General features: G+C 41.6%; 1 protein-coding gene across 1 annotated transcript in view; it reads right to left on the reverse strand.

Annotated features, from left to right (window-relative positions):
• Positions 1–5,024: 5,024 nt before the first annotated feature.
• The window catches only part of LOC138982554 (RNA-binding protein RO60-like), a 38,832-nt gene continuing 17,201 nt past the window's right edge, over positions 5,025–26,655 (reverse strand). Inside the window, exons 2-13 of the mRNA XM_070355868.1 lie at positions 25,895–25,998; positions 25,579–25,641; positions 24,389–24,562; positions 23,802–24,104; positions 22,843–23,050; positions 21,550–21,868; positions 19,797–19,928; positions 14,649–14,978; positions 14,135–14,337; positions 11,218–11,371; positions 10,436–10,618; positions 5,025–9,880 (exon numbers count right to left, since the gene is read on the reverse strand). Of these exons, the coding sequence (XP_070211969.1) occupies positions 9,467–9,880; positions 10,436–10,618; positions 11,218–11,371; positions 14,135–14,337; positions 14,649–14,978; positions 19,797–19,928; positions 21,550–21,868; positions 22,843–23,050; positions 23,802–24,104; positions 24,389–24,562; positions 25,579–25,641; positions 25,895–25,991 (2,580 nt within the window). The 5' untranslated portion in view covers positions 25,992–25,998 and the 3' untranslated portion in view covers positions 5,025–9,466. The remainder of the gene's footprint in view (positions 9,881–10,435; positions 10,619–11,217; positions 11,372–14,134; positions 14,338–14,648; positions 14,979–19,796; positions 19,929–21,549; positions 21,869–22,842; positions 23,051–23,801; positions 24,105–24,388; positions 24,563–25,578; positions 25,642–25,894; positions 25,999–26,655) is intronic.

Genomic DNA, 26,655 nt, shown 5'->3' on the forward strand with positions numbered 1-26,655 from the left:
CTTCCTTACTACTCACAGATAGGGAGCTACAGTAAAATCGGAATAATGCTGTCGTCGTATTCGAACTGTTTTCCAATTAGAAATAAACAAGAAACAGCGCTCCAGACTTATTTTTACTTTGTGTTTTACAATGGTGTTCCCCGAGTGACTGTTTATTCCAAAAGGCTCTAGTGCTTTTAGTTATGCGCTATATAAATAATAAAAGAATCTGAGTGACGACGACCAAACGTTCAAATGAAATTTGAGGTCTAACGGCTATCTGAAGGTGACAAGAGAGATTAACATACGTCCTCTCGTTTTTAGTATGTTTTAATTACATTTTGCATGTTGTGCCGTGTCTCATTATTACATGGGGGAGGGGGGGTTTATTTCTAGAATCTATTTGTTTTCTCGTGTACTCCTGGCTTTTCAGTGGGCCTTGCGGAATAAGATAACATAATGTTGTCTTGCTTTGCCTTGATGCATGTCAGTCCTTGAACAAACTTGTTATTAATAAATATATGGTGTTAGTGAGTGTGGCAGTCTATTTGCTCTGCGTGTTCAAATTGTGGGTATGTAGTAGCACTGCAGTGAGCATTATCAGATCGCGCACAGAAGCCAGACTGAGAGAGAACGCCGCCATGAATGAAGAGAAAATAAAAGTGGCAACTGCCAGCGATGACCCCCGGTCTGCAGCCAGTCACGTGTCCGCCAAATATCAGAGGTCGAGGACATCCTCTGGCTCAAGGCCACATAAGTTCCAAAAACCGGCAACACAGCCTACCCGGGCCACATACAGTGGAACCCCCCACCCTTTTAAGACCTCCACAAATCTGCGAAAATCGAGTCCATGTCTTCAAAAGAGAGGGAGTATCAAATAGAAGTAAATTTACAGAAGTTTTCAACAGACAATCTGAGAAAGTATCTTTAAAAGTGTCTTTGAAGAGGGGTCCACTCAGTGTACCAAACTCAGTGTCCATGTCCTGTCCATAATACGCCAGCTAACAGACTAATATTAATAAAGAGGCTGAGCACAGACTGGTCTATTGTCAGCCGCGATACTGGCAGAGCAGACCGTGTGGAATGCTGAATACAGGGCATCCAAACACACCACAGGTGTCCTGATACCTTTGGGAGGTGTGCGGTAGCTGTATAGCCAGTGTGAGGTAAAGGGTATATGCTGTGACTACAGTGGTACCCCCTTGTCAGACCGCCCCCTCTCTCTCTCCCCCCCCCCCCAACACACTTTACACACCCCCCCCCTCTACCCACACTTTCAAGACTGTTTTATTTTTACAGACTTTTTGCTCATATAAAGTCTGTTAATATACCTTCATTTTTTAAACTCACTACTGATTTTCCACAATGCTTGGAGGTCTTAACAGGAGTGTCTTATTGTACTAGAAGCTGTTGGAATGTGCAGAAATCAGGGTTGATAGCTACTATGTTTTTAGAGTGTTCACCGTGTGAGTCACATGCATACTGATATATAAGGCCTACTTTGGTCGACCAAATGTCGCCCTAAAGCCCCCATTTAACAACACTTTCGATTTAGTGCGACCAAAAAAATCGATTGCCCTAAGGTTTGGCGCCTTTTCTCCAATTCCATTGGACTGACAACATCGACCCTATGTGCTATCGAGAAGGCAGTGCCCAAAGTCTCTTGTTTGTACTGTTTGAGAACAAAATTGAATAAGTTATTTTGAGACTTAAGTCGACCTTTGGAAAATAAGATCTTCCAACAAACACATCTGCCTATTTGTTTTATGACTGGTAGTATAGAATGACAGCCTGCTTTTATGCCTTCATAATTGGACACAGCAAATGAAAATAAATGCTATTCCCCATAAATAAAGAGAAAAAGGGCTAGGTTTACACCATGTATATATATGACCTGTACTGAGCCTAGCTTCTACAACCTTGCAAAACAATACTCTCCTTCTGACATATATTACTGCAATAAAACCTACACTGTAAAGTATATACTGAGTTTTATGTCTGCTTGTGTCAAATAACAATTTACTTTGGCAGGCAACAAATATGATACACATACATATGCATGTATTAATTCAAATTCAGACAACTGGTTTGAATCAATTAATGACTAATGGTCTCTCACGCTACCCAATGAATACGACTTTACATGTATTCTCAGCCCTGAAAGTCCAACAAATGGTGTACTCGCCTTTGGCTAGTGATTCTGAAAATGTACTAGCCAGAGAGCAAAATTTACTAGCCAGAGAGCAAACTTAACTAGCCAAACCAACAATTTGTTTCAGCAACTTTAATCGCATTTGGAGAGTAGATGAACATTTCAACTCGCCAGTTACATGTTTCTACTCGCCATGACAAGTAAAATACTCGCCACTTTCAGGCCTGATTCTACATTATGTTTCAGTTCTCTTTTTTTTAGGACAAAATATCTAATGTCAGTGTGTTGTGTAAGTATTGTTCCAGGAGCAAAAAAGCATACCGTTTACAGGCATACAGTAATCTTATGCTACTAGTAGTGGTGCAATACACATGAGAAATAGGTTATCATGCATCGGTCCAATTACTTCCAATAAAACATATAAGCAAACAGCATGGTAAGCTTTGTACTATTGTAGCTCTTTTCTGATATGCTGGCATTTAACTCTATTACATGCAGGGATTTACATGATCTTCAGTAAATTAATATGTAAAGCGCTTAGAGAACGTCAAGAGCTATATAAATCTCCCATATAAATAAATAAATAAATAAAGCGCTGTTTGTGGTCTGGTGCTAAACTTACTCTTGTTGTAACTTGCCCCCATGCTGTGGAAATCTGTACAATCAGTGAAACCAAGTCAGGTGATTGGCACGTTGCCAATACTTGTCAAGACGGACACCTTTGATTGCATCACGGCTAGATAACCGAGAACTGAAAATAAAACAATGGGGTGAATGTCCTATGCCGCATAGTATGTGTTCTCTGAACCAAGTCAAACTGCTGGGTCAAAGGCATCAAAGTGTATTGGCGTCGCTAGAATTAAAGCTAGCTTTGCCTAGGCTGGCAATAACTTGAATAAGGAACCAAAACATTATATTTAAGAGCTTCTCTGCCCACCTTTTTCAAGGCTACACAACAAAAACTCTTTGGAAAATAGCCGTGTCCAAACGTGCATGCTTGCAATTGCACTGCATGTATCTCTTTTGTGCACGAAGCAATCTGGCCTTCGAAATCGCGAGAAGCCATTGCTGCTGTGATAAAATGAAGTGTTGTGTTGTGGTTGGCTAGGGCGTGGAGAGTAGTCTTGACCATCGGGCAAGCTGGAGATCGAGCAGACGATCTCTTTAATCAGATTGGATACGCCACAGTTTCAACCCGAACTAAGAGATTTCACGCTCATGCAACCGTGATAATTGCAGTTACTTACCGTCCAGTTTACTCCAGATGTACGTCTGTAGCGTATGCTGACGCTGGGTGGCGATCGGAAGGTCGACGGTCAAGTATCACAGTCTTTTGCTGTTCCTTTGTCGTCGTGTCGCTGGCATTCGTTCCCTTGCCGAGTGTAGACCGCAGGGAGGTAACTCTGCTCGTCTCTGCCCTCGGTCAACCCTCGGTTACCTTACTTCGACCAAGGCGGCGATCGATCGATACCTTATCAAATGTTTTTGTATTGTCCTTATCAAATACATTTGCACCCATTGACGATATATTCTTTGTCAGATGAGTACACCTCATTAAAATATCATCATAATAAAATGTGAAACATTCATTCGATGTAAACAAAGTGACCGAGTTTATCAGGATGTGTAAGATAAGCTTCTAAAATTCTTGTCAGGTTTTTATAGAGAGAGAATGAAAATATATTGACTACGTCACTAATTGGAAAAGTACAGTGAATCGAAAAAATGTGGTAATGGACGTTTTGTGTTGTTGCCCCTAATTGTTTATTTGTTTGTCAGTTGACCTTTTCTCTCGTTCTGCCGGTGTAACGATTTCATATTTCCCCCGTGGTCATATTTCCCCCTCGATATATACTCAAGACTGAAATGTTGTTTCCTGGTAAAATTAAGAAGTGAAATTATTTAAGGACGAAAAGCATGTCAGTTACTTGCATGTGAAGAAAATTGGTGGTGAAATTTAATAGATTGCACTCCAAAAAATCGATTTCTTCGAAAACGTGTAACGAGTGGTTATGTCCCTTGAATAAGAAGGGAAACATTTTTAGGATGAATCAAATTTCTAAGATACAAAAAATTGGTTGGACAAATTTGGCCCCATGAATGTAAGGTACCTAAGGTCGCTCATCAGTACTCTCGAAGGGTGTTTTTTTGTTCAGTGTGGAGTTTGTACAAGATCAACGCGGCCGAGAATCGAAATATGGCCGTCACGGGGAAATCAATCAATCAATCAATCAATATGAGGCTTATATCGCGCGTATTCCGTGGGTACAGTTCTAAGCGCAGGGAAAGATGTCATCGTCACACCGGCGCCGGGCACCGACTTTGCGGCAGGGTCTTGGCCCGGCGGGTTATTTGATTTCTCGTGTTCTTGAGTCAGGAATTTTTCCTCGCTTTAAATTTAAATCCTTCCACAAAACCAATAACTTGAATCATTTTGTATATGATTGAATAGGTGTGATTTTATTAGTCTAAAAGAAAACTTGGCCACATCATGTTTTTTCCTCATTTCCGTCTTTGGGGAATGCACACTGACACACCTCTGCAGAGTGAGAGACACTGACTGGCAGATCGACACACACACACACACAAAAACGTAAAAGGAAATTGTGAACAAGGAAACAAAGAAAAGACAGGAGTAAATATAAAAGAATAAAAGATGAGAGAGAGTAAGAAGAGAGAGAGAGTAAGAAGAGAGAGAGAGAGAGAGAGAGAGAGAGAGAGAGAGAGAGAGAGAGAGAGAGAGAGAGAGAGAGAGAGAGAGAGATAGACTGACTGACTGACTAAACTTTTTTTATATGGATAAAAGTTTTAAGGCACAATGCCTCACCTGTGTTTGGGCAAATAAAACATGTAACGTAAAAAATAAAATAATAATAAAAATAAAAACGCTGACCGCAACCAATATAATTTATTTTTTTAAGAACAGCACAGCGAGAGGTTACAACCATCGCAAACAAAAAGTAAAGACCAACACACACACACACACACACACACACACACACACACACACACACACACACGCACTGCGCACGCACACACACACATATATAAATATATATGTAAACACATGTACTTACTGCAAAGACATGGCAAAATAAACACACACACACACAGGCGCGCACACTTTAATAATAATAACAATAAGACTAATAACAGCTTATATGGCAAGCCACAGTTTTTTTTGCGTTCCGCACTTTACATTTTTTTTATGAATAAAAACACTATTTGAACATCAAACACATATTCTTTCTTGCGAAATAATGTAATTGTGTGTGTGTGTGTGTGTGTGTGTGTGTGTGTGTGTGTGTGTGTGTGTGTGTGTGTGTGTGTTGTAATCGTGCGTATGTGTGTGTGTGTGTCAATGTGTGTGTGTGTGTGTGTGTGTGTGTGTGTGTGTGTGTGTGTCTGTCAGTGTGTGTAATAGAGCTGCTTATATTGATGTGCTTAGTTGTGATATGTTCATCGTGTATAATTGTCAGCCACATTATAATTTCTCAGGTTGTGATGATTAACTAGCTATTCTAATGGACACGTGGGGGAATTCGGGGGCTGTGTTTGGATGGTCTCTTCCGATCATCAAAGCATAATGCTACGGAAGTCGGCCATTTTTGCCAATATCCAAAAGCATATTGGCAATAACAAAGACGCATGGTTCCGGTTTACCCATCTGTACCACACGATGTTTTACTGAATCGACAACAGCACTCGAACAAGTATAATGCGACTCGTCTTCGACTCGTCGGCATTACTAGTACTTGTCAGTCTCGTCTAAATATCGGACCCTATTGCTACGCTGAAAACACAATAGCAAAGTATTATTGTATGTTATCATAATTATTGTAGAAACAAATTCTCCGATTTCAAAAGAATCACTAAGAGAAACAGCAGAACACAACCGTTTAAACACAAAGTAACAAAAACGTAAATACCGGCTACAAGAAAAGTTCGGAGTAACTACCTGTATCGTTTCATACACGAGTATAAGCTCTTATTAGAAAGTTATACTTGTTTCAAGTATGACGTACGATCACATTCGTCGTGTATATGATAAAGTAAAAAACCGTATGATGCAAACATGAACGGCCTTGTAAATGTTTGCAAATGCAGCACCCTAATCACTGATCACATGAGTGAAGCAGACTGAATAAATTGACTCAGTCTTCCAACTTGAAATTGTTCGTTCTCTTATCTGCAGCTCTTTGTCGGAATTCTTTGACATTCACTATACTGATTGCTGTCCAACATTCACCTGTGATCAGCAAAGGGTGGCAATGCAGCAACACATGTATAACCGTTTCTCTGGCTCACATCGAGCACCTTGACCTGTTGTGTGAGTGGTCATCATATCAGGGAATTCCTGTCTTGGCCTGGACTTGTGCTTTTGAGTTTAGTTTCTGGTATTGTCAGTTTCTGGCGAGCCTAGCTGACAAAATATGGCGACCACCAGTTTGTAATTTTGTTAACATCTAGTGTGCTCCATAGCCACTTTCTGATGTTGTCCAGTTCTGACGAGCTCCTCGTTCTTGTTGTATGACCAAGAGCTGAAGGTAATTCCCTGAAGATACTAACCACTTTTCATCATTCGTCTGTCTACTTTATTGTGGTGTGTAGGATTTGAAACCCAGCAAGGTGCTAGAGAGAGCTTTTCTGATGTAAACATCTTAAAACTACCACATTTTTATACACAGACTACAATTCCTATGTCCATTCACTCTCTGCGCGCAATGTTATTTAAATACAAAACTCAACGAAGAATAAAGCTTCTTACTAACATACATATAATTACAATCGACCAACAAGCATGCCGCACACCAACACAAAATCACAACGAAGAATAGCACACAATGTTATGGTTCGTTCAGCCTGGCAGTATTTTACCTTGAAGTCAACAAGACGTTCTTCGTGTGTAAAAAGCTACGAGTGATGCTCGCTAAGATTCGCAGTGTGTTATAATGTTTCTATTCTACAAGGAATGAACACATATACAATGTAATACAAAATCGCAAGTACATCTATCATACAAAATTGCATCGTTAAAAAAAACAAAATATTTTTTATGTTTTGTACATAACCGACACAGGAGCTGGAACTTTTTTTATTTTCAAGTTATTTGTATTGTATTGTTTTGGATAAGGGGTGCTGGGGAAGAAGGGGGGGGGGGGGGGGGCGGTCACCTTTGTATGCTAGTCGGACCGGTAGGGCCAAGGCTAGATCTTATATTCTTGTGTCTGAAAGTTGAGAGGTAGTGGGAGACATGGTGTTTTATTTTCATGAGGTAAGAGAAGCTGGAGACTGTTGGCATGGCCGTGATGGATTCGAGATACACGTTCAATAGTTTCAAGTTTTGAATGACAAAGCGTACGTGTTTTTGTTTGAGATGTGTAACTATGAGTCACGAATTCTTACTCTGTTGTAACGCGTGACTTGATCTGCATGGTGAGTGAGCGTAAGTCCAGAGGCACATGAGCTGATTCCTAGCATGCTACCAACATGCACGCAGTCTTGCGTAAAAAAAAGATCGGCTCGATACCGTTGGACCTGGGAGTGTTTATTCTACAAAAGGTTACTGCATGGTGGCTGTAGTCTTTCAGTCCAAAATAAGGAAATAAACAAATGATTATATACATTTTAAATGCGCACTCCTTCCCACGTAAACAGTTAGCTCACCATTCAGATAATAGACCGGGGTTCTACAAGGGATAAGACCATCCTTCCACTTGGTCATATGCCAAAAATGAACAGCCTGGATACTCATAGTCCACAGTGGGAAATATTTTGATGAATTAATATCCAAAAAGCTACTGGTGGCTTTTAAAGAAATTAATTCATAAACAAATTCTAACTCGCCACTGCTGGCACTCAGCGCGTTGATTTTACGTATGTGACCAAGTGGAGGGATGGTGTTACCCGATGCAAAAGCCTGGCCAAAACTGACACAATGAGCCAAACTATTTTATAGGGAAGGAGTGTGCCTTTAATATTTACATGCTTATGTCGAACAAGCGGTCGATGGTAGTTCATATCGATTTGTTCTTCAGGTGGTATTGAGAACGTGGTATTATCCCTCCTCTGTTATTTTCTTGTTGTGGTGTTGCCCGTATGCGACGGAAAGTACCAAACTGGGTGGAAACCAAGCACAGAGTCGAATTGATTGAAATCTCAAACAAATCTTAGTTTCAACCAATCAGACCCAGCGCACGGATTTAATCCTGGGGTTCGTCTCAATACACATTGACAGCTGACTGTCCTAAGTGTCACTTTCCTTTCTGTCGCCTTCTATCATTATTGCTTTGGACTCGACGGCCAAGCATCTGCTTGACAATGTTAACCCTTAGTAGCATACTATACTGGACATACTATATTCCCCTTCTTTGCCTTTCTTCTTATAGTTCTTTTCCTTCTCGTTCGTCTAGTTTGCTTTTGGCTCCGCGTATGTTTCGGCCATGATGTCGCCAACAGGGTCAATTAAAGTTAGTTCTGTATTTGATCTTGCTGGAGCCAAAACAACCTCTTATAACCCTGATGACAAACTTACAACTTTCAATAACGGCTCCGATTTCCTGCAACATTCCGGTGGCCACCCGAATAGAGGTGGAGATTGGAGGCCATATATCACGACCACATGACATGACAAGAGGGGGGTGGGGTGGGTGGTCGTATGAAGGGGTCATCTCTTCTCTTGTTAATTTAGACACAAGAGGACGGCTCACCTTCAACTCTCCTCGCCCCCCAACCAGCCTCATGTGCCAGTGGCCACGGTATCTCTGGCATACTTGCTTTTTAATTTGTTTTATATATAGGTAGTTCAGTTCTATCTGTGTAATTTGGAGTGGTCTTCCACAGGCTCCTATCCTTGGGCATTTTCTGGTGGCAATGTCCAAGCGACACTTTACACGAGTGTGTATCTTTCATAAATCTTATGTCCCTTCGAACGAAATGTTTTCTATTCAATGGAAGAATACCCTAGATAGGGCGCATTTTTGAAGTTTTAATTTCGGAGTACAAGAACTAGAGACGAGAATTTTCATGAATTACGAACATAAAATAGACATTACCTTTAATAACGGACATTTAGAAGGGAAAAAGAGCGTGATCAAAGTGTAACACGATAGTAAAGCTTCTTTATTGAGACAACCTAATACCAAAACTTTCAATGACAAAAACCAACAGATAACTATGAAAAGCAAAACAGAAACGGAGAAAAATAACCCCAGCCCCTCTCTCCCCAAAAACAGAAAACAATCAACAACACTCTGCGGGTAGACAAATTCTGCACACCACAACAAACCCGACGCCAGGGGTCAGATGCATCGAACCCTTCTTCTCGACTACCGGTCATTCTAAGCCTCCGTTCAGGAACTCACTGATCATGCCCGGCGTGTCGGAATCGAAGCCTACAACGTCCATCATGTGCAGGTCATCGGGCCTAGCAATGGAGAAATCGTGCGGCGACATGCCCACAACCACGAGCTTGGCTGTGGGGATGTTCATGGTCTGACGGTACTTATCCAGCGCAGCGTACGGAGGCACCCTGTGAGAGTTGGTCTCGGAGTCTGTGTAGATGATGAAGGCGTCATACTCCTTGCCATGCTTGCGGGCCCACGTCATAGGCTTGGAGCAGTCCGTGCTGCCGAACCCTAGGCGGTGAGTTTCAGACACCAGCTGGTCCAACGTTTTGTTTTCGTCCTTGAACATCTCCAGGGGAATCAGCTTGCTGTGGAACCCCACGATGTCGCAGTTGGGTTCTCTCTGTGGATGAGGCAAAAAACAGGCATGTTTTGTTTGCTTTTCCTGTGTAAATCCTTCTTCATCAAAGGTTTACTTACTGAAGAAGGCCCAAGTGGTAGAAACGTCACTCGTATTTGTTCCGTATTCTTCGTTCAAACGTAAGTACAGTATTTTTTGGTCTTTATATTTATTGCTCTCACGCGCAGTCCCCATTGTTCTTCTGCTTACATTTGAAGTTAAATATACCTTTTTTTCACCGAGCAAACTAAATTCATAATGTCATTGACCATGCATAGACGACGTGCAAAGATCTCTGGGTTCGGCTGTAAGTAAATGTGTTGAGGACTGAACGAATGTTCTAGTTGCATTACATTTAGATCTACGAATGAAACAGGGCCACAATCTGTCTAAGTTATTGCACGAACTAAGGGCATCCATCCACTTAGACGCATACACAATATCAACATCCTGGCAGCTGTTTGTGCTGAGTTGGAATTCTTTGCCCAAATAATTTCACAAAAAGTCAATGAGCATTCATCATCTGTGCATTTAGCAATAACCAGTTTCAACACTTACCCGGAAAGTGACCATGGCCATGAGTGTTGCAGCTTCCCGAATCTCGATGGGAGTCTCCATCAGACGTGACGTCATGGAGCCAGAGATGTCCAAGGCGATCAGGATCCTCTTGTTCGTTGGTTCCACCGCCTCGAAGCTCTTGTAGAACGCGCTCTCCAAGGCAGCAAGGATCTCTTGGTTTGGCTGCAAGTACATATGTGGAGGACTGAACGAGCGTTCTGGTACGTAACCTTTAGATCTAACCGAGAATTTCAAGAGAAAAACGTGTCTGCTTTGACGTTCTTGTGAAGTGCGCGCCGTAAGGCGTTGGGTTGCATGTATATGGAGGACTTAACAAGTGTTCTCATACACGATGTCAAGACTAACATTGTTGTTTTTGCACGGAATCAAATGTTCGGAGCTACAAGTAGTACTGTGGGTTCATAATATCATACAAATCAAGATTTAAACCAAGAAATTTACACCTGTCCAGGGACTACGCAGACCTTTTGCCTTCAGTTAAGAGTCCGATTTTGTTTTACCATAAACCGACTTAACCTCCTTAAATATAACAGCAGTCTGAAGATGCAAAATCTTGGATCTCATAAAATAACATCTACGAACAAGATATAGCTGAAACTTTTCTGTGATATTATTTTATTTTCATTTTTCATTTGCATTATTCATTTTAATTTTTATTTAATTTTAATTTTTATTTCATTTTTCATTTTCAATTTTTCACTGTCATTACTTTAATTTATCACTTGATCTAAAAACAATAAATGTAAACTGTATGCACTTACCGGCCAGTTGAGGCTTCCCTTCTCGCCGTGGCCCTGCTTGTAGATATGGTGAGCCAGCAGCAGCTTGAAGGGGTGGACTCGCGCTTTCTTCATGGCGTTCACGTTGTTCAGCTTGGAGATCACGATCTGCGTGCGCTCAGGGTCATCAAACAAGCTAAAGAATGCAAAGAGATTTTTTTCTCATTTCATTTTATTTTCATTACTTAATTATCCCATTGCTGGGAAAGTTGGACTGCCTCCCCCCAATGGATTGCTAACAGCTACAAGAGTCGTGGTACTCAGATGTGTGCGTGTTTAGGTGTATATCTTCTGGCATGAAGACTGACCGAGGTCTTTTACGTACGATGGCGGTGACATGGAGATGGGGACGTACATGGATACCGTCTGCGAAACATCACATTAAGTTGACACGTTTCCTTCCCGGGCTGCATGCGAACCCCTGACCCGAGGTTTATTGTCTCTTCAGCATTTCAATGCTAATCGAGACCGATAGGTGGGAAGGGGATGCAACTTTATATCTCACGATCAAAACACAGATGTCTGCAATACAATATTAACATGTTATTTCATCTATTAAGAGTCCAAACCGAACTCAGTAGCTTTTTGGGTGATTTCAAATCTGTATTTCCAACAAAAGCGTGAGAAATACGGGCTCCTCTCAGGAGCGAAAAAGAAGGACGAAAATTAAAACAAAGAACTGGTGGAAGAAGGCGGCGCGGAAAAATCAAAGTCTCCAAACAACACCCTAACACAGCCGTTTCAAATTTGAATAACTGAGCGCTAAAATGCTTATTTTAAAGTATTCCTGGTGTGTGGTTACATAATAACAACCCCAAAATCGACCTTTATAGATCCATTATATCCCTTTAATGATTAGTCAGGCGTCAAACGCCTGTTTTAAGGTATTCCTGGTGTGTAGTGAATAAATAATACCCCAAAATAGGTCCATTATATCCCTTTAATGATTATGATATCCCTTTAGGTTGGTTATTATTTTGTATTCCCCCCTCTGCTTCTTTACCTCTGTAAACTTGTAGGGCTAGTTATTTTTCGATAAACACCCAGCAACCAAACAAATAACGAGCCAGCGCAATGGGTTGAGAAGCTGTTCTGTGTCGGTACTTTTTGCGACTGAAAAGTTCTGAACGCTCTAATGTACGAAGTATACATTTCTGGAGCAAACAATACAAACATACCGCATTTATATTAACAACTACAGGCTTGAACACATGAATCTCCTTATAAAATCCATGAGTTCGGTCGTTTTCTGAATCTAGATCTGCCGTGCACAAACGTTCAACACAAGCAAATTCCCAAGGCAAGTAACTCTCATACTTTGTCTAGCGACAAGAGTAGTTCCCCTTTCAAATTTCTTTTCACTCAGTTTCTTCGACAACAGATTGCAATCCGACGGTCAGTTTTCAACAATATTTCATTTTATAAACAGATCACACGCAACCAAATGCACACATCTCATCAATTTAAAGAACATAAAGCGGTTTCATACACTATTTTCCCCAGAAAACTGAACTTCATACAGTTTTTAACGTTGGAACACGGGTGCAAAGGTTCGTCTGCTAGTCCCATTTGACGAAAGAACATTATCCTAAGCGATACCAAAACATGAACAGAACACACAATATCTGCCTTTACCGCCACAGCAGAATAACAACATATCTGTGTACTTGATTTTAGTCCAAAACAGGGAAACTGACAAGAAGTGTTAACAGAATGGAATGATTTGCACGGAACTATACAACCGCGCATTAATCGATCGCCTGCGCAGGTTGACTGGTTGAGTGAATATGATTCGATCAAACTTTCGCACAAAAACTCCTCTTTTCTTTGAATAACTGAAGAAAGGAGGAATAAAGAGGTTACACACCTCGTCTCAGTGATTATTAAAAATAATGGTCTCAGTTCGCGGTCATGAAAAAGCTCGCTGAAGCTCGCATTTTTCATGATCCGCGAACTTCGACCATTATTTTTAATAATCACTGAGACTCGGCATGTAACCTCTACGTATCGTCTCTTTAGCCGATATTGCTACCCGAGACCGATGCAAGTTTGTTTCCTTTCTCAGCATAATATTCCTTTCATATAAGGACTGGGTGGCCGAGTGGTAACGCACTTGCGCTCGGAAGGGAGACTGAGGTTGCGAGTTCGACCCTGGGTCAGGGCGTTAGCAATTTTCTCCCCCCCTTTCCTAACCTAGGTGGTGGGTTCAAGTGCTTGTCTTTCGGATGAGACGAAAAACCGAGGTCCCTTCGTGTACACTACATTGGGGTGTGCACGTTAAAGATCCTACGATTGACAAAAGGGTCTTTCATGGCAAAATTGTATAGGCATAGATAAAAAATGTCCACCAAAATACCCGTGTGACTTGGAATAATAGGCCGTGAAAAGTAGGATATGCGCCGAAATGGCTGCGATCGATGTGAATGCGTGATGTATTGTGTAAAAAATTCCATCTCACACGGCATAAATAGATCCCTGCGCCTTGAGTCCGAGTCTGGAGATACGCGCGCGATATAAGACTTCATATAACATGAATAACAAATTGAGAATACAAACATTTAAAAAGCACTCGTTAGGACGGACATCTTTCCGAGGTTCCTGATGAGTGATGACACAAATACAACCCCAAAATCGCAATGTATAGATCCATCAATCATATTCCTTTAGTGATTATAATATCCCTTTATTAATTAAGAAGGTGAGTATGAACAAATTTAAACAAAAAAAGAAAACTCACTTGAGGACGGACATCTTGCCGAGGTTCCTTATGAGTGGTGACATAAATACAACCCCCAAATCAAACTGTATAGATCCATCATATCCTTTTCATGATAATAATATCCCTTTAATGATTAAGAAGGTGAGTATAAACACATTTACACAAAATAAGAAAACTCACTTGAGGAAGGACATCTTGCCGAGGTTCCTGATGAGCGCGGTGAGGGGCATGCTGGGTAGCATGACGGACCAGATGTCGGGTTCGTTGAGCATCTCCGTGCGCAGCTGTTCTCTGACCAGGTCGTGCTCCTTGATCAGCTCCGAGGTTCTCTCCACGTCCTGACATTGCTTGGCTTCCTCCACGGCCTTCAGGTACTTGTGCACCTGCAGGATAGAACTTTATATTGTTTTTGTCTTTTTGAAGAGGTACATGTATATGTATTTACTCGCCAAGACAAGGACCAGCTCGAATTCGTTAAAGTTTTCGCTTATGACGGCTTGTTCAGGGTCACTTTGTAAAATCAAAACGAAAAAGAAAACATACACACATACACACACTTCGCCCCCTCCCCCCCCACACACACACACACACACACACGAGATCTGCACTTAAATGTCTACCAGTGCATCTACACACTTTGTATCGAACTTCGCTTTAACACCTTAAATCAACTTCAGATTTCACTCATTCCTACCTTCTCCAGGTCATCGCGCCCGAGATAACCGTCCTCCAGGTAGAACTTCTCGGCCTCCTTCATGTCCTTGACTGCGTAGCGGATGATAAATCCGATGGCGTCATTGGCCGGCTTGATGTGACACAAGCGGAACACGTCTCGATGACACCAGTCGTGACGCTGCCAGTACTTGGTCACGTGCATGGCCAGACGCAGCGGATTGGTCCCGTAGGCGTTGTACCACATGCACATGGCGCGCCTCAGGCCACGCCCCCACCCTGAGGACTCCGGTGTGTAGGTCTCGATGTACTTGATGAGCTGAAAGATTTGCGTGGGAGTCCTGCACATGTCCTGTGAACAAACAAGAGGTAAATATGGTTGAATTGGTTAGGGTTGCAAATACGGAGAGTGTCTGTATATTACCAGATCTGCCAACCTTTGTGAAGCCTCAAGTTTGTTGGACTTTTTAGCGAAGCAAAATAATGGTGTTTAAGTGTAACATTTTCTCAAATTTATTCTCGCATAAATGCCTTCTTGCACACGAATAGACATTTTTAATAAAGTTTCATGAGAATGCAGGAACAAACAAGTCGCGTAAGGCAAAAATACAACATTTAGTCAAGCTGTTGAACTCACAGAATGAAACTGAACGCACTGCAATTTTTCAGCAAGACCGTATACTCGTAGCATCCTCAGTCCACCGCTTGTGGCAAAGGCAGTGAAATTGACAAGAAGAGCGGGGTAGTAGTTGCGCTGAGAAGGATAGCACGCTTTTCTGTACCTCTCTTCGTTTTAACTTTCTGAGCGTGTTTTTAATCCAAACATATCATATCTATATGTTTTTGGAATCAGGAACCGACAAGGAATAAGATGAAAGTGTTTTTTAAATTGATTTCAAAAATTTAATTTTGATCATAATTTTTATATTTTTAATTTTCAGAGCTTGTTTTTAATCCAAATATAACATATTTATATGTTTTTGGAATCAGGAAATGATGAAGAATAAGATGAACGTAAATTTGGATCGTTTTATAACAAAAAAAGAAGGTTTTTTTTTAACAATTTTCAGATTTTTAATGACCAAAGTCATTAATTAATTTTTAAGCCACCAAGCTGAAATGCAATACCGAAGTCCGGCCTTCGTCGAAGATTGCTTGGCAAAATTTCAATCAATTTGATTGAAAAATGAGGGTGTGACAGTGCCGCCTCAACTTTTACAAAAAGCCGGATATGACGTCATCAAAGATATTTATCGAAAAAATGAAAACAACATCCGGGAATATCATTCCCAGGAACTCTTATGTAAACTTTCATAAAGATCGGTCCAGTAGTTTAATCTGAATCGCTCTACACACACACACACACGCACAGACAGACAGACAGACAGACAGACAGACACACACACACACACACACACCACGACCCTCGTCTCGATTCCCCCCTCTATGTTAAAACATTTAGTCAAAACTTGACTAAATGTAAAAATGCCCATTAGAGAGTATCTGCAGTGCCACTTTTCAGTGTAGACGTTATATGACCCATTTTGTGACCGTTAAACGGAGTAGGAAGTAGAAATGAGTACCAGGACTCACACAAAAGTAGGAACTGTTTTTTTTTTTTTTTTTTTTTTTTTTCGTCTTTACACTTGTTCCCTTGTCCCGTTGTGCTCTCACACCGCCCCGTCCCTGTACTCGCTGCTCCAACCACCTCTGAATTTCGTTCCGCTGCCAGACTTGTCGATTTTACAGACGCTCCAGGGGGGGATGTCGGGTCGCTGCGGTAGGCTACCCTCGGAAGATGACACTGCACTTCTGCTGAGTCACTTCGACGGTGTTCAGTAGTGGGTCTGTCCCGAGCTAACGGACGCAGCCCACTACCTACTATGCCCCCTACAAACGACATTGACTTTTAAGTCGCGGAGCCAGACTGAGTGAGCGTCACCTCCAGAGAGGAGACCGCCACCACGTCCCTCCGTCAACCCCCCCAGAACGTCACACGTTGAAGACTGACAGCAGAACTACTATTCAATCAATCAATCAATCAATATGAGGCTTATATCGCGCGTATTCCGTGGGTACAGTTCTAAGCGCAGGGATTTATTTTATTTTTTCAATTTTTATTCAAGGCGCAGGGATTTATTTATGCCGTGTGAGATGGAATTTTTTTACACAATACATCACGCATTCACATCGGCCAGCAGATCGCAGCCATTTCGGCGCATATCCTACTTTTCACGGCCTATTATTCCAAGTCACACGGGTATTTTGGTGGACATTTTTATCTATGCCTATACAATTTTGCCAGGAAAGACCCTTTTGTCAATCGTGGGATCTTTAACGTGCACACCCCAATGTAGTGTACACGAAGGGACCTCGGTTTTTCGTCTCATCCGAAAGACTAGCACTTGAACCCACCACCTAGGTTAGGAAAGGGGGGAGAAAATAGCGGCCTGACCCAGGGTCGAACACGCAACCTCTCGATTCCGAGCGCAAGTGCGTTACCACTCGGCCACCCAGTCCACAGGGAAGGAAGAAACAGGAACACTGAGACCAAGGTCACCATGAGAGCTCCGGGCATGAAGGGCCACACGAGCAAGGACAATTTATATTTTGGATGATTAATGAGATGAGGATGATTATAATGATTCTTTGGATTTCCAATTTGGTTTGAGACTACGTGACAGGACAGCACTCTACGCTTACTGTCATAATATATCCTGGCGTCAACCAGGCCCGAGAACTGCCGCACCTGCGGTGTTGGTCAGGTATACAGAACCTGAGCACCCTCAAAGTCGCATTCGTTAAGTGACTGACACTCGGCTGTGTGATCCCAGCCTTACCATAGGAACCATAGCACTTCCACTCTGGGTAGGAGCCGACCGTAGCCCGAAAAACCCACATGACCCTGATGGGATTCGAACCCACGACCTCCCGGCCCGCCGCCCGATGCGCTAAAAGTAGGAACTGTTACATGCTTGTGATTATTTTTTTTTTAAGCGTAGCCATCGTTAGCAATTGCTCTTAAAATGTAGCAGCTGTGTGTATAGTACAAAACAGTCAGTGGTGTGCAAGACTTGAATGGTGTCATTGGCCATCATTTATGAAAATAAGAGGTGCGAAAATTAGAAGAAAAAGAACTGCTACAGATATGACAATGTACGCCAACGTCAGTTCTATACCCTACCTTTTTACATTTAGTCACGTTTTGACTAAATGTTTTAACATAGAGCCTGGGGAATCGAGACGAGGGTCATGGTGTATGTGTGTATGTGTGTGTGTATGTGCGTGTGTGTGTGTAGAGCGATTCAGAGTAAACTACTGGACCGATCTTTATGAAATTTGACATGAGAGTTCCTGGGTATGATATCCCCGGACGTGTTTTTATTTTTTTCGATAAATGTCTTTCATGACGTCATATCCGGCTTTTTGTAAAAGTTAAGGCGGCACTGTCACACCCTCATTTTTCAATCAAATTGATTGAAATTTTGGCCAAGCAATCTTCGACATTTCAGCTTGGTGGCTTAAAAATTAATTAATGACTTTGGTCATTAAAAATCTGAATATTGTAAAAAATAAAAAAAATTTATAAAACGATCCAAATTTACGTTCATCTTATTCTTCATCATTTTCATATTCCAAAAACATATAAATATGTTAAACAAGCTCTGAAAATTAAAAGAATTAAAAATTATGATCAAAATTAAATTGTCGAAATCCTTTTAAAAACACTTTCATCTTATTCCTTGTCGGTTCCTGATTCCAAAAACATATAGATATGATATGTTTGGATTAAAAACACGCTCAGAAAGTTAAAACGAAGAGAGGTACAGTAAAGCGTGCTATGAAGCACAGCGCAACCGCTACCGCGCCAAACAGGCTCGTCACTTTCACTGCCTTTTGCACTAGCGGCGGACTACGTTCAATTTCATTCTGTGAGTTCCACAGCTTGACTAAATGTAGTAATTTCGCCTTACGCGACTTGTTTTCTTTGAGGGGAAGGGCGCGGGTAGGGGGTGGCTTTGTTTCGCTTTCTTTTCTGTCTATACAAAGAAGGTATGAGCATAGACCGCTTGCGCTTTGTGACTGGCAAGAATATTGTTGCGACTTTTGGCAAAGCTTCCAGTGACGTTTATATTCTTATCGGCGCGATTCGTAGACCTGAAAATCACCCAATGTGAGACGTGACAAAAGCCGCACTTAACAGTAATGACATACCGATCCCCAAATCCTCCAATGACGTCATCAATTGGCTTTTAAAAGTAACTCCCACGATCCCCTTTCAAGCATTGCTGTTTGGCAGTGTCTGATCGTGTGTGTGTTTCTGAGGTGTAAAGTGAGATTCACAGACACCACCAGGCATTGAATTTGGTTGAAATATGAGGTCGTCACAGTACCGCCTACACTTTTGCAAAAAGCCGGATACGACGTCATAAAAGACAGTTATTGAAATATGGGGTAAAAACAACGTTTGGGGTTATCCTCTGGAGAACTTGTTTGCTAAGTTTCATGAAGATCAATCCAGTAGTTTTCTCTAAATCACTCTACACACACGTACACACACACTGAGACACACACACAGACACACATACACCACTACCCTCGTCTCGATTCCAGGTCTATCTGAAAACATTTAGTCAAAACTTGACGAAATGCAAAACATGACTTGCATGGCTAATCTACTGTGATACCTGTGATAACTGATGATGATTACTGTGATTGGTTTTATGTGTTTGGTTGGTCTCTTCTTTTGGTAGTGCAATAGCGTTAATTATGGATTGTTGTTATCATCATTTACATAAAAACTTATCTGTTAATCCAAACAATGATATAATTACTGTTGTTCTTAACTACACTTTAACATGGAATGTATGTATGTATGTATGTATGTATGTATGTATGTAGGTATGTATGTAGGTATGTATGCATGTGTGTTGGTGTGTCGGTGTGTCAAGTGTGCAAGTAAAAAGGGTATTGTAGTTGTACATATATTACTTTAGATATTTTTTTGTTATCATGGGTTTTATAAATTTTCTTCTCTTCTTCTTTTATAATTATTAATTAATGACCTATATGTGCTGATGACCAATTTAATTTCCTTTGTTGGATCAATAAAATGTTATGAGTTATGAGTTATGAGTTATGAGTCATCTATAGATTGTGATTTACCCACCTGAATAGCAGCATAGGCTGCTCGCTTGGTGTCCATGTTATCTGTGCGACAGCAGAGCGCCAGTCCATACACCAGACCGTCCTGCTTGGCTGACCGTCCTTTGACACTCACGTCTTTCAGTAGGTCCACCACCTACACCACACACACATACACACTCACATACAGTTTGGGAAACACAGTGCAACTTCTCATAGTCGGAGCAGTGCATAGTACTGTTGACGCTATTGGTGAAATCAGATATATTTTGTTCAATATTTCCTGAATGCATGTCCTGCATGCACCTGTGCTCGCCACAGTACAGCATCTTCATTTTTTTCCGCAACGTTGTCTGTTGAAGAGGCTGCGATAAAAATACTTATAGGTGTTGAAGAGTTGCTCAAACTCACCAAGAAGAGAGTGATGGTGTCAGTATTTATGACCAGTGATAATGATATACAAAGGTGAGTCTGAAGAAACTGCCCCCTGTTGTCAAGGACGATCGTCTGCGTATAGGACACCATCCTAATGCTTAGAATAGGATGGAAGTTCTCGAAATACGCTCCTACGTTGCACAAGGTACACTATACAGTGTATTCAAATAATACATTTGTAGACAAAACACAAAGCGACTAGTATGGAGTACTTTCTTCAAAGAATGAATACTAAGAGAACACACACACAGTACTACATCGTTAGTTGTTGCTTTTTGGTAAGTACTACATCCTTGTTCAGGTGAAACAAAAGAACACATTATTGTAGCAATATATATTTCTGCTCCCGGATTCCATGTCATATGTTGCGGGTATATTGACAACAAAAAGCTGTTACGAACTCAGTGTCACTGTCCAACAAGCAATGCCAAGACAGAAGTCAACGTGCAACATCAACTCAACATGACCTGAAAGGCAGACACACAGAGCACGTCGTGATCATGGAGGTTCACGTCTGCTTTTTACGCGCCTGAAAGGGATCCAATTCAGAAGAGCATTTCTCCATTTCGGCTGGAATTGAAACCTGCTGTTTAGACGTAGCCGTTCTTAACCTAAATGAAGAAATTGCTTTGAATGTTAACAGCAACTCACAAAATGCATCTCAACTGAGAAAACAAATAGAACAAAAACACACACACAAAAACAACACCTGCACACACACAGAACGAGCAAGCGAATGCTACAGTGACCCAGGTTGGGTTTGGTCCGGTTTATTTATATATTGACAGCATAATCACTTCCTCTGAAGAATATGCACGCATGGTCTTGTATTGCGATTATATGCGCAACAATGACGGCGATCTACTTGAGCATCAGTCGCATTTCAATAGCTGACTATGAATGCATGCCATTTTCTTCATATAGATGCATACCTCAGGAGTTGGTCTTGCAAAAAGAAAGCTAAAGGTCGTCTTTGAGAATCTGGAACAGTCTGTGGTCAAGAAGTCGTGACAGGCGCTTGAAATGAGTCTGTACAAATAAGTTGACTCGGTAAAATGAACCATTTTTCAATCTGCCACAGCCATGACAAGGCCATGCACCAGCCAAACAGCACTTGCACCAGTCAAAAAAGACATGCACCAGCCAAAGAATACAACTCCTCTGACGCATGGACATTGACAGCTGCAGAAGAGCAAGCCCAGGACCAGCGCAGTCTTCAGTTTAATAACATCAAAGAAGCTGCCAACTCAAACTGGGGGGACTCTACTGCGCTATCTTCCCAGGAATGGGCGGGTCAGAACACAACACCAAGGCAGAGGGAACTCCTAACGTTGAACACACACCTGTACCCCTTCCCCATCCGTGATCATCCTCTTGACGGTGTTGAAGTCGGGGTTCTTCGTTGGGTCATCAGCTCGACCTCGTCCAACCTTGATGCCGCCCAGGATCAGCAGCCTCAGCAGCTTCTGGCGGTCCGTGACGGGAAACTTGGCCTGTACCTGAGGTACGGGCAGGGCGGGGTTCTGGCGAAGCGTTTCCTCGTCCGAGTCTTCGTCGCTTTGAGGCCGTCGAGGTTCTCCGCGCCTGTTTCGCGCCCTGAGCTTTTCAATCCTCCTGTTCTGGCTGTAAAACAGCTCGTTCTTCATCTGCCCGATCACGTCCCTACAAGGTGGACAGAAAAAAAAAAAAATAAATAAATAAATAAATGAAAAAAGAAAAGAAAAACAAGAACCGCCATAAAAACAGAAGCATTGAGGGTTTTAAAGCACGAGACAATTATTCTGTTTTTATTGTTGTTCTTGTTTTTCTTTTCTCTTATTACTTATTTATTTATTCATGTTTTATTTATTTATTTATTTTTGATAGGGGTGGGGGTACGAGTCAGACAACTGACGTGGATTGACCTTCTTGTCGGCTCCCGCACAATTCCCTGGGTGTTTGATATGGGAGTGCTGGGGAAGGGGGAGAGGGCTTGTATTTATAGCATTCTGTGCTTGTGATCTTTCTTCAGGCGTCAAAACCCTTTTGTTGCAAAACAAAATGTACGCTTGAAAAAACAACAAGAACATTGTTTCGCACAATAATGTAGTGCTAACAATGCTTTTGAACATCATGTTAGTATCAACAGACTACCATCATCGTTGGGACCAGAAAGATGATACTACACAGATGGGACGATACTGAAGAGATCACACTGAACAATGTCTTTTTTTCATCTTTTTTTTTTAACAATGTTGTCATTATGTCATTATGTACAATATAACAAGTGCGCATGTCCAATGAACAATGTTGTCATTGGACATGCGCACTTGTTATATTGTAACGAACGTCAGCCCCAAGCATTAATAAAAGCAAAAGGAGCCTGAACATTCTTTGTCATTATCAGAATGGTTCAGTGAGAACCCGAGAATCCTGAAATTCAAAAAAAGTAGACTGCTAACATTCCAAATAAAATGTAAAACAAAAATAAAAGAAGAAAGATTACATTTTTGGAACGGTTAATTCAGGACAAAAAAAAAAGGCCGTTAGGTCGAGGTTCTTCTGAACGTTTTGTTTTGTCTTGAATTAGAAGTTCCAAAAATGACTAAATGTGACCTTTCTAATTTTTGAGTCGTGAGAATCATGACGCTTCGCACCTGGAGCACTGCATGAAGAGTTGCTCCCTGTGGGGGGACACGGGCCTTCTCCGATGATGATTCAGCATCCTAATGAGGTCGTTAACGTCCTCTCGCTTCTCTTCTGGTGGGGGCGGCGGCCCTGCATCAGAGCTGCTGTCTCCTTTCCCACCCTCACCTCCTTCCCTCCTCGCTTCTTTGTGAGCTGGCTGGTTTCCTACCTCACCATCTGTTGGGTTGGATATTAATTATATGAATGTGTAATCAACCAACTGATGATGAGACACACAGTGTTAAAGCAAAAGAGGTCTTGAGTCTGACTCAGTAGGACAAAGTCATTTGAATTGTGCTGTCTTTGCTTTCGTGGGTAATGATCTCTTTTGTTATATGAATGTCATAATCTATCTCAATCATACTATGATTTCTCTTTTGAAGCTGTGGTGACATGTATACCTTTTTCAGATTCAGATTCGTCTAGATGTAGGTCACTATCAAACGACCCCAAGGGCGGATCTGGGGGGGGGGGTTACACGGGTTACGTAACCCCCCCCCACCCCCCCCCCCCCCACAAAAGAAGTAATTTATTGGCTCAGGATGCACCAGATAGCTCTATTTTGCTTCTTTGGATACAAAAAATTTCCGGGGGGGCATGCCCCCTGACCCCCCTAGAGGCTTAGGCGCCGTCAACTTGTATCTTCGCAGTCATTTTGTAACCCCCCCCCCCCCCCTCCAAAGTGAATTGATCCGCCCTTGGACCGAGCTGTAAATATGCTACGCCTTGAACAGACTAGTGTCTGAAATAGTTTGTGTCCATCTGTTGTTTGTTAGGAAAGCCCCAGAGAAAGCAATGTTCCCGCTGTTTTCGTATAAACCACTGTCAGAAAGCAAAGAAAGGGGAAAAAATATGTGTAGTAAAAGAAGTATCCATGCAGAATCTAAAATACGTCTTGATTATAATCATAACGTCAACTCAGTATTACCTCCACCATCGTCGCTTTCGGAGGCTTTTCTCTTAGGGCTCAGGCCGTCACCACTTAAATCTTTCACGATTACTGATTGGCTAGTTGAGGGTGTACTTAAATCTGTGGCTGGCATCTTGGTACCGGCAAGCTGACTGGTTAACGTAACGACTGCGCTATCTGTGACGGCTTGTGATTGGCTGCCTGTTGTGCTTGATCCTGATTGGTTGGGTAATGATCCTGATGACTGTGAAGCGGTGGTGTCCATTGGTTGAGCTGATGAACCTGCTTGTAATGGTGCTGACGATCCACCTGGTTCTGGGTCTGATGAGACAGCAACACCAAAACATTGAGTGTATTGAGTTTGCCAATACATTTAAAACAAAATAATTGTAAAGCTTCTTTTAATTAGATAACTTACAAAAACCGTACTCATGTGTCGAAATACTGGATCGGGATGCGCTAATTGTGAAGAAAAGTTGTCTAGGAATTTTTCTCGTCGTATTTTTTCCCCAATGACCGTACTGATCATATTCTAGATACTCATGCATACAAAATACGGCGAAATCGTATGGGTTCCCAGGTCTGCTTCAAGCTGTTTTATTTACCTTGGCCAGTGTCACATGAAGGAACCGCTTGGGCCCGCTCAGTGGCCCTTTTCATGACATCCATGATTTTCTCCAGCTCTTCATCTTCTTCATCCTCCGAATTATAAGGGTCAAAGGGATGACGTAACATGTCGTATAAGTGACGGGCGCTCATATTTAAGCGTATTATCAAACCTGTAATGCAGAAAACAAGTAAGAAGATAGTATCATATTTTCTTCAGTTAAAATAAATGATCCATCAACTTACCTGACCTGATTCTGTAAGTAAGGAGAGCAAGTGAACTGTTACACAGGCACAGTACGACTCCCGTAAACCATCACAGATACTGTCAGGCTTTTACACACAGTACAAACACCCTTCCATTTGAACGCTCACCGAACGGGAAAATCCTAGGTGCCCTACGTAAAGAGCGAGCAATTTTCAAAGAATTAATTTTGCGGATTGTCTGGCTCAGGGGTAAGATAAACCACGCAAAAATAAATTCTTTGAAAATTGCTCGCTCTTTACGGAGGGCACCTAGGATGTTCTCAAGAGGTAAGTGTTTAAATGAAAGGGTGTTTGTACTGTGTGTAAAAGCCTGACAGTATCTGTGATGGTTTACGGGAGGCTTACTGTGCCTTTAATCAGCAGATAGGGTGGTTGAAACGTCCAATCCCAGAGATGAACACATAATAGTAATAATGAGGATACTTATCTGGTGCAAGTCCTAAAAACAAATCCTAAGCGCCTCACAAAAACATACATTAACAAATTATTCCGTACAGAATTCCAAATCAAATAATACTACACACCGAAATACACTTATACTTTCAATACACACATGAATTTCAAAATACAAAGCAGCCACGTACAAATATTCTTTATACATGAATAGCTCAACCACTATCGCTTACAAAACACACACACACACACACACACACACACACACACACACACACACACACACACACACACACACACACACAAAATCAATTAAACACGGAAACAATTCATATGAATGAAGTGCCAGGAGGTTTTTAACACACAACTCCACTGCGTACATCAACAGGTACACGCATATTGCTCTTCATACAACTCTTACCTGAAAGATTGACGCTGAATATACACAGAAATAAACATGCATGCAAATACTTCTCACAAATACTATTTTGAATGCAAACACTTTCTTCTGTAGAAACACAATACTTACCTAAACACCAAGGGATAATTTGCTGAGAGACGTGTAACAGATTTAGACTGGAGTCCTTAACTCCTGTATGACAAAGATAAAAAATCATCATCATCGTCATCATCATCATCATCGTCATCATCATCATCATCATCATCATCATCATCATCATCATCATCATCATCAATGTCATCATCATCAACACTACCACCACTATCCAAGAGCATCACGACGACAACCACCCGAAACCACAACCAAACAGGCATCAGAGCTATAAAATGCAATCATAACATTTTAACAGAAAGAGAAATGAAGAAGTGTAAACTTAAAATCATACCTGATTTTTTAATCCACAAGATTCCTCGCAGTAAGAATAAGGTGAAGTCTCGGTATGTAGTATAAGTAGTAGTAAGTCCGTTATGATCTTTTGGCATGCTTTGCCTGCAACAGAAAACATTGCCTTCTCAACTCACTGCCGCGCTCACACTTCTTATAATTATACACACTTGACAAAAGCGGATCCGGACATTAGCCGGATAGCGGATACATTTTCAGAGATGTTTAGCACATTAATATTTGTTGTTTCCGAAATGAGTAATTACTACTGCGAACGTTTAATCGCATAATGCGTTGTGTCCATCTGAAACATCTTCAAAGCCATGGGGCTACTGCGAGTTTTTACAAATTTAAACAATTTATTCTGGAGGAACGTCTGCAGGTTTGCATCGAGATTTCTTGAATTTAGGACACTTGCCACTCTTCACTGCTCCACGTGCGTACACCGAGTCGCTCTCTCTGTCTTCATTCATGTGTGGAAACACGTGATTACCGTGTTGGATGTCAGATAATTATGTTTGTCATGTCTTAAAAGTGTTGGTGAAGACCTAATGCGCCAATACTGTCCATCGTGCTCACTCCAGCAGAACAGTCAGAAGCATAACACAGACTCTGCGCCACACACTGTCACTGTTTAGTCCCGGAATTCATACAAGTTTGGCGGCAAAATTCAATCCCACTACAGGGCCAAGCACCCTGCAAGTTTCTTGCTCCCGAATCAACACCAAGTCCCAACAATCTGGTGCATTATTTCAATATTGT

This window comes from Littorina saxatilis, linkage group LG12 (genome assembly GCF_037325665.1).
Source record: "Littorina saxatilis isolate snail1 linkage group LG12, US_GU_Lsax_2.0, whole genome shotgun sequence".
NCBI classification, from domain to species: Eukaryota; Metazoa; Mollusca; class Gastropoda; order Littorinimorpha; family Littorinidae; genus Littorina; species Littorina saxatilis.